Source organism: Eurypyga helias, unplaced genomic scaffold (genome assembly GCF_000690775.1).
Source record: "Eurypyga helias isolate BGI_N326 unplaced genomic scaffold, ASM69077v1 scaffold4464, whole genome shotgun sequence".
Classification (NCBI taxonomy): domain Eukaryota; kingdom Metazoa; phylum Chordata; class Aves; order Eurypygiformes; family Eurypygidae; genus Eurypyga; species Eurypyga helias.
The window spans coordinates 26,987-36,065 of NW_010246667.1; the positions used below are offsets into that span (position 1 = coordinate 26,987).

At 51.5% G+C, this 9,079-nt stretch overlaps 1 protein-coding gene across 1 annotated transcript in view; it reads left to right on the forward strand.

Annotated features, from left to right (window-relative positions):
* Positions 1-3,196: 3,196 nt before the first annotated feature.
* The window catches only part of RALYL (RALY RNA binding protein-like), a gene marked incomplete at its 3' end in the record, with an annotated part of 13,393 nt that continues 7,510 nt past the window's right edge, over positions 3,197-9,079 (forward strand). Inside the window, exons 1-2 of the mRNA XM_010150466.1 lie at positions 3,197-3,452; positions 8,528-8,600. Of these exons, the coding sequence (XP_010148768.1) occupies positions 3,197-3,452; positions 8,528-8,600 (329 nt within the window). The remainder of the gene's footprint in view (positions 3,453-8,527; positions 8,601-9,079) is intronic.

Here is a 9,079-nt window from a genome sequence, read left to right on the forward strand (position 1 = left end):
CATCTAGAGGGGAAACAGCTAAGTGGGACCAAGGATGTCCATGTGGCTTGGCCTAATGTGGGCAGGCTTTCTCTGAAACAAAAAATAAGGGCATCAGGAACTGGAAACTCCAGGAGTCACCAAGTGTAAAGCCACATGTTGAAGTCACTGTCCTGCAACATCACTGAAGCCCCAGGGCAGGGAGAGCCATGGGTTCACAACAGGTCAGGCACGTCCTTGGGTAGCAAGACCATCCAGGGCTACCAGGCTACAGATACTCTGTGTGTGTGCAGGCTCCCAGAAGGTCCTGCACAGTGTCAGCCAGTCCCAGTAGGTTTAGGATGGAGATTCCCTGGGGATTGGCCATCCTGGAGCAGCCTCCAGTCGGGCTTTGTGCATCTACTCAAGATTTCTGCGAAACGAGTCCTGGAGGCTCAAACTGCGTACCCAGAGTGACCAAACAGCTGAAAACAGCCTTGGCTCTCTCTGTGTTTCTCCACCTCTGCACAGGGAATGGGGACAGTTTCCTTTATGAACCTCTTGCACACTGCACTGCAAAGATATGTTAAAATAGATAGCATTAAACAAATGTTATTATATTGGTTGGAGCAACATGAAGAGATTTGGCACCACTTGCCAAAGCTGTGAGAATTTAATTCACTTGATGCCTATAAAAGTCCCGTCCTTTGGTTATATTTTTCCAGTGGTTTTAGGAACACTGTGTCTGCCAGGTATTGTTTTTAAAATAATAAGACAGAAACCTCTGGCCCTTTTAATCCGTAAGGGTGAAAGGGAAAATACAACAAGCCAAACTCGGACAAAGTCTAACTTATTTTTTCGATTGAATTTAGCAGGAAGATCATTTCCAGCCTCAGTGGTAGGTTAATAGAGTCACAGGGGTTAGAGACAGACAAGTTTGATTGTGCCATCACATCCTCCCCCTGCTCCACGTATAGAATCAGCCTTGCCAGGTATCTCCAAAGCTCTGTTGGGTCTGGCCTTAAATGAGGAAAGGAATCGAGTGTCCGGTCCTTTGTGCTCTCAGAATTAAAAGTCAGAGGTCTGCACATCACAGCTTGTCTGTTAGAGCTCATCGATTGCAATCGGTGTTAAAACCCTCCATGTCTCCCCAGGTTGGGCTGCCAGCACCATCTGGGTGTGTCTCCTCTGCTGTCTCTTTACCTCCATGCTGGACTGAAGTTTCGGCTGATGCTTGTCTGTGTGGGTAGAAGTACCCTGGGGCAAAATGGGACTATGGGCAGGAGCAGGGCCCACTGGGTATCCCAAGGGGCTGGTAGCTGAGAAGGGTATCTGTCCCCAGAGGAGGCAAATGGGGCTCCCCTGTCAAGGGGGTGAGATAGGTGTAATGAAGTTATCCCCCCTAAAAGGTTTAAGAGGGAGATAGGAACAACCAGAGATTTCATGTCCTGGTGGGAAGCTCTGTGCAGAAGAATACATGGAAGAAGCAGGACTTGGGATTTTTGGAAGTCTTGGGTGCAACCCCAAAAAGCATGCCGGGAAATGTGGCTTTTTCCCAAGCTCAGCCTGCCTAGTGAGGGGCGTAGGAAAGACTGACCGTGTGGTTTAGGGCTCGTCAAAGCTGGAGTACCACACGCTGCTGGCATCAGTGCCTCAAGCAGGTTGGGCTGCAGGCAAGCAGAGCCTGCCAGGACTTGGGGACCAGGGTGACCGGGTCCACAAGAGATGCACTCCGCTGTCCCCACTTCAGACCAATCTGCTCAGACGAAGTTTGTGAGCCCAGAGAGCCAAAACCCCAAAGCCAGTCTGTGCTTTAGCTGTGCCCATTGCCAGTGCAGGTGCTGGGGACTACCGGGGGGACACCGTGGCCATGCAGTAGCTGTGCATCACCCCAGTGCCAGGCTTGGTGACCACCTGGATTTGTGGACACCCTGGCATTGCCGGCAGCTGGGAGTACCTGTGGGCGCTGCTGGAAGGGTCTGGGGAAGAACAGCACCTCAACACGCATCATAAAATACCTTCCAGAGCTCTGAGCTGACTGTTCCCAGGTAAAACACACACACCATGTATGCAGCACACAGTAGCGATCCCAAAGCATCCCCTCTGTTTCTGGAAGATGAAAATCAAACTGATGTCTTTGGACAGCTGTAATTTTTGCTGCAGAAATGTGAGCAGGTATCCTGATAGGCAGCCAGAGTAGCTTTAATTTCACACCATTTCCAGCCCTGTCCCTTGGTCCTGTTAGTCTTCAGAGATGAAGCCTGTTCTCAGGGACAACCCATGAAATAGCCCGGGCAAGAAACTTGGAGGATCACGCCTTGCAGCTATGGGAAAGGGGTTGGAATGGCTTCCAGCTGATGTGGCTGTTGGCTTAGCGATTCCCAAGCTAACAGTGACACCTCCTGGTTGCACAAAATTCAGCTCAGAGACTGGAGTGCAAACGTGCAGGCAGGCAGCAGAGTGCAGATATCAGATAGGCACACGTGGGCTGCTTCACCACTTCAATCTCTTCGTTTGCATCCAGAAAACTCAAGTCCTCTTCCAGCTGCAAGTGCGGATCTGCGGGGATGAGGCTGTCCCTGTGCGTGCTGAGAGCTGGCCTGTGCTGGGAGGTGCTCAGCAGGGCAAAGTCCAGAACAGTGCGCATGAACAAAGGCAGAGTGCAGATACCAGATAGGCACACGTGGGCTGCTTCACCACTTCAATCTCTTCGTTTGCATCCAGAAAACTCAAGTCCTCTTCCAGCTGCAAGTGCGGATCTGCGGGGATGAGGCTGTCCCTGTGCGTGCTGAGAGCTGGCCTGTGCTGGGAGGTGCTCAGCAGGGCAAAGTCCAGAACAGTGCGCATGAACAAAGGTGCTGAATGCCAGCTACTTTAAAATGAGCAGTAAAATGAACTGTGATTAAGTATAGAGAGGCAAAAGCTTTGGTATAATAGCATTAAAGCTTTTTCTTATATATAAAATCTATTTAAATCTTGCTTTCTCCCCCAAAAGCAACCAGCTTCCACCCAGAGTGTCAGCCTGATAAATAGGTTTCCAGCAAGAGTTTTGCACTGTCTATGACAGTCGCCTCCCCAAGACACAGGGGCTCTCGGGGGATGGGATCCCCCCAGCTGAGGAGCTGGTTCCCTCACTCCAGCCTTGCTGGGAGATTTATTCCCCAGCCCTTTTTGTAAGACTCCGGCAATTCCCTTGCATGCCTTTCTGACTACCCATCTGTTCATTCAGGTGTTCAAGATGTCATTGAAGGTGCAGACGAGTAACATCACGAACAAGAATGACCCCAAGTCCATCAACTCCAGAGTCTTCATTGGCAATCTCAACACAGCCGTGGTCAAGAAGTCGGATGTGGAGACCATCTTCTCCAAGTACGGCCGAGTGGTGGGCTGCTCCGTGCACAAGGGCTACGCCTTCGTACAGTACTCCAATGAGAGGCACGCGCGTGCTGCTGTCCTGGGTGAGAATGGGCGCGTGCTTGCTGGCCAGACGCTGGGTAAGTAGTTTCTTCAGCCATTTCGGGTGTCCAGGTGCAACTTGGGTTGGTTGCTCCCTAGGGGATGGTCAAGGATGGCCAGTCCAAGGTCAAACTGGGACATCAATCTGCAGATCAGGGCCAGGTCCAACGATGGTAAGCTGGTCAGACACAACCAGTGATGACCGAGGAGGTCCTGACAGGGCAGGTCTGGGGCCAGGCTGGCAAGTCAGCCAATGGGTGAGGATCAGCAAGGTCCATGGCGAGGCACCGGCATGGCTGTGACAGAGCTGGAGAGCAGCACGCCTACAACTCTGCTCAGGTAGGGGCTGAAGGCTCCCAGGTCCCATGTGGGTAGGGATCAGAAGTGAGGCTGGTCATGGCCATTCAGGCATATTAGTACCCTCAAGGCTGTGACACTGTGGCCCAAAAACTCATCTTACAGGCTGTGATTGTAGAAGTTAAAACACAGTTGTGAATAACCCTATGTCCTAGTCCATGATCTGGTGGGGAAGAACAAGGGTGGGAAAAGACACTTCCTGTTTCCCTTTCTAGACCAGGCCTTACCCTTTGCCTGTCAAGAGGAGTGATAATCTAACTCAGACTAGTTCAGACTGACTTTAGGCAGCTGATGTTTAATGAGATAACTTCCCCCCTAGCCACATGGAAGTTTCTTGTGTGCACTGCTGTGTGATAAGAAATAACAAACAAAACCACCCAGCTGCTCCTAGCTGCATCCTTATTTTGCAGATTGTTCTGAAGTGTCACATGCTGAGAAGCTCTTGTCACCAGCTCTAAGCTGAGAATTGGAACTGGAGACAGTATTTTTAATGAAAAATTGTTATTTCCAACCCTGCTGTAGGCAGTGGTCATTGGGCACCCAGGAAAGCGATTTGCAACCCATTCCCACCCTGCTTCTGGCACAGCAGTCTGAAATAAAAAGTTGCATGCTAGATCTGATTTTTAAGATAGTGTGCTGTTTCCATCTGTGGTTTATTCAGATACCAGAAGCTTCTTTTCAGTTCTCTTACGGTCCAGAGAGCGGAGCTGCAGACCGAGGCAGAACACAGTGTGCCAGGGCTGCTTCCAGCCCAGGCATTGCCCACATGTGCAGAGCCCGTAGACGTGACAAAGAGGGCCTTGGGGAGCAAAGGAGCTCATGATGCTCCAGACAGATACAGGAAACGCAGTTAAGAGACAGGCAACACTTGCCCACATAACTGAAGAGACAGATTAAAGGTTTACCGTCATAGGAACCTCTTACTCTCCTCAGTGCTGGTCCCAGAGGTCTGGCATGCCAGCAAGACAAAAGGACTGTATTATAGCTGGGGGTCCTGTACAGGTACTGGACAAGGCGCAAATTCAGCTCCCTTCTATCTGCCTTCCCTTCTTGGGCCAGTCTTATTTCCTTTGCTGTTCATGGACCAGTATAAACACAGGGATGCTCCCCTTTCCAGAGAATCCAGCGGTGAAGAAGAGCTGAACAATGTGGTTAGAAAATGTCTTTGCACAAAACAAGGTAGAAAGTTCCCCCCCTAAAAAAGAGGAGGTGATATCCATGTAGGAATGTGGAGAGGAAAGACAGGATGGGACAGGCAGGGGACATGGCAGAGACGTTGCTGATGAGGCTGTCCCTGCTTCTGTTCATGGGCAGGGTTTTGGGAGGGTCCTCTGAGGTGATGATAAAACTTCCCTCCCAGGTGGGCAGCAGGAAGGTAGGCTGCTTTCTGCCCTGACAGTAACTTAGCAGAGGAGCCATGTGATCCTGTGGAAGAGCTGCAAACCTTGACTGTTGGGCAAATGGCTGTGTTGCTGTGGCAGGAGCTCGTGGCACAGTGGGGTGGCGAGGCTCAAGGCCGTGTCTGATGTAGGGGCAGAGTACCCTCAGCCTGCTCAGGGGCAGCAGCTTGTTGATAGCGCAAGGCCACCTGTCCTCAGTGCCAGCAGATGGTCACTCAGCAGGACAGCGTCCCTGTCCGAACCCAGTGCCACTCCTGCACAGCAGGCACTTGCTGCAGGGACTCAGCTGTAGCAGCCCTGCATGGCACAGTGTGAGTGGAGCTGCCATTCCTGCCTCGGCTCTTCAGAGGGCAAACAGAATTTGCACCATCGCTGAAGAAACGGGAAAGCACTGTAGTGCTGTGCTGTGCTGCGCCTGCCTCTCCTCGGCGTGGGCATGTAGTGTAAGGATCTCCTATCTCCCCCAGCATCCGCCGAGGCTCTTGCAAGTCTGGTGGATCAGAGAAAAGGTAGTCCTTGCAGGAGCCCTTCAGTGAATGGCTCCAGCTCTCGGTGTTGCTTGGCCCCTCGAGCAGCACAGCTGGCTGCGCTGCCGTGGGACAGTTACACCTGCCAGTGGTGGCAGGAGGGTTCAGCCCTCCATCTGCTCCCGAGAGCCAATGATGATTTGCAGGTGACATGTCCCAGCACATACTGGAATCAATGAGCAAAGCAAGCAGCATCTTTCTAGCTCACATCTCCCAGCTAAGGACAGCGCTCAAGCTGAGTGGTCTAATAGCATTTCTTCCATTTTTTTCTTTTTTCTTCTTCCTTTGCTGCCAGATATGCAAACAATCAAACTTGCATTTTAACTGATCAACAAGATACTGAATGCATCACAAAACAGAGGCGTTTGAAAACATGGCTGTGGCCCATCCGATGCTGGGACATGGACTGCTCTGCCAGGCAGGTCCTGGAACCTCTGTGGTTTCTCCAGAGACTCCCAGACACCCCATTCATTGCAGGAGGGTGAATACCGTTCCAGTGGGGCAGCTCTGCACTAGAAGCTGGGTCCACACCACAACCTGACCATACCGTGTTGGCTAGACAAAGCACAACCTCCCCATTTAGTGTGGTCAAGGGTGCCTGGATATGAGCAGGAGGGATAGATACTGCCTTGAGGTGGGCAGATGGATTCAGTGATGCAGAGGAGGGAGCCAGAATGGGAATCAGATGCAAAATCTGTCCAGGCTGATGTGCGTGCTGAGCTCTTGTCTCTCCTTGTTCACTATCAAGGGAATCCTGAGGGATGTGACAGCCCATCACCACTATAGGTTGAAAGTATAAATCTCCCAGTCTGTCTGCATGCACCGATGAGGCTCTGCAGTGCTATTTCTAGCAGTGTGTAGCAGCAAATGGATCTAATTGTTGTCATTATCCACCACTGGGCTTTCATTGCGTCTCCCTTGAAGGGCGTTATCAGCATGGTGCTGTCATTAGCTCTCCATTTTGCAAGAAGAGTGACTGGCAGCTGGCAAGATGCATCCTGACAGCAAAAAGGGTTCATGACAAGGGAACTGGAGCTGAGCAGGGATGTGTTCTAGGATGCACCAGGGTAGAATTTATTCCTCTCTTCCTTCACAGCAAACAGCATTGCCTCAGAAGCAGGCTCTGAAAGGCAACCTCATGCATAATGTTCACACTGGCAGCAGTTGTACCCGGACCTGTCCTACGGCCAGGCCCGTCCTTGCTGGCATTCAGGCTCCATGCAATTCTGCATTCCCCTTAGCAGCTGAGGATGGAGGGTGAAAGGCAGCAAAGAAAACACATGCTCTGATCTGAATGTGCCTCCAGAGGAACATTCAATGTAATGGCTGAGCAATACCCTAATACCACACTCATTATGCAAGCTTATAAATAGGCTAAGCTCCAGCTTTGGTAGGGATGATGTCTCCTGCTAGACCCTAAAAGGCAGCCTGAGGAATTGCAGAGGAAGACATTTGGGCAGTGCGAGCATATCCGTGCTCCTCCAGAGCTGTGTCCCACACATGTGCAGCCTGTACTCCTCCTGCTCAGGATGTTTCAGCAGTGCTGCAGTTTTCTTGCGCTCCTGAAGTTTATTTTCTTGGTTAATAATGAAGTCAGCAGACTGCTCACTTTGGATCACTTTGCAAGCTCTTTATTCGGATGGTGAGTGGACCAGCCTGTCCGCATTTCTCCATAAAGTCCCTTCATGCAGCATGAAAAAAAGCAACAATGAGTAAGCTTAAAACCTGCTGAGTTTCATGGCATACCCTGCAGGGCCTGAGGAGGTGAGAACTTAAATACCCTGGTCTGCAGGCACAGACTCACAAACCCTTAGCCCCAGGTGAAGACCTTCAAATCCACCTGCACCTTAAAGGCCGTAACTCATGCCACCAGCTTAGCACAAGGACCTGTCCTGATGCTGTGGGACAGCCCGTGTCCAGCCCGTGCAAACGGTGCTTTTAGTCTACCTGAGGAAATCCTGTCTTGCTTGGCTCAGATCTGGCATGCCCAGAGGCCTGATACCTATTTAGACAGAAAGGACCTGAAGAACAGAAAAAGTTTAAGGCAGATTGGAGAAGCCAGTGGGGAATTTGCTCACTCCTGGGCCAAAAAACAAAGAGGAGGTGAGGCCTTATGTTCCCAAGAGCTCACCTTTCTGTGGTTATGGGGCCACACTCAGCGCTAGATTGCCAGGCTCTCAGCAGCCTCCATGAAATTGGCTGTATCCCTTTATTCTCACGCCAAAACCATATTTAGCACCAAGGCCGAGGACAGAAATTTCCTCGGTGGATTAGAAGAGCTTATTCTCACCTCTCCCAGTAGAAGATGCTCCTCTGAGATCAGCTGGAGTAGCTACAGGCGTGTGCCTGCACCCCGTGCAGCTTTTAACGCAGCCCAGTCCACAGCGATGCCTGGCTGGCTCCTGCTTAGCATTCATTTCTGTTCTAGAAGGAGCAAAGGATAAATTGTTAGCTGTTAGCAGCATGCAGCAGTTTCATATATTGTCCGTGCCTTATCATAACAGCACCGAGTTTGCCTGAGAAGACTGTCCTGAATTTGTGTGCGTGGGTTAGACCATGTGCAGGGCATTGACTTCAAAAATAAATGGTTAGTAGCTTTGTAAAGGAAAAGGAAGAGGCTGGCCAAGTGCAAGAATATATTTGCCCTCTTGTGGAGGTCCAGCAGGGCCCCAGACGTGCTAAGAGTGGGTGGAAATGCGGTGGGAGGTGTGGAGGAGTTTGTTTCTGCTGATGGCAGGGCTGTGCACAGCCTCCCTTGCTGCGTGGTCGGGTACAGCTGCCGCTGAGCGTGGACATGCCACGTCACAGCTGCGTGTCCGTTCATTGCAGATATCAACATGGCCGGGGAACCTAAACCCAACAGACCTAAAGGGCTGAAGAGAGCAGCCTCCGCGTTGTACAGGTAGGTCTCCACCTTGCCACCTCCTGCAGCGAGGTCTCTGGGCTGGTGTTTGCCTTCCGGCTGGGGCTTATTTTTACACCCAGCAGGCTGCTGCCCCAAGCTCCGTAGCCTTCTACTCCAGCAGCCCTGGACCACTGCTACACATTCAGATCTTCTCCTCCCATGGGCTTCTTGGCCTTTGCAGTGCCCCTCCATGCTCTGCTGCAAGGGAGAGGGCCAGCAAGAGGTGGCAGCCGCAGACCCAAGGTTGGCCAATGCCGATGACACTGTGGGACTCTGCCTGGCCATGACCCAACCTGTGAACAGTGTTGGACCTGGAGATTGTTGGAGAAAGGTGGGCAGTGCCTGCCTTTAACCACATCACAGGTCTAGAAATAAGTGTACCAAGGGGAGCGATTCTCACCAGCCCCAGCTCCTCCAGCTGGGGACTAGGAGTGGGACATGGTGGCACATGCTGGATGTTGGGGGAGAACAGGGAT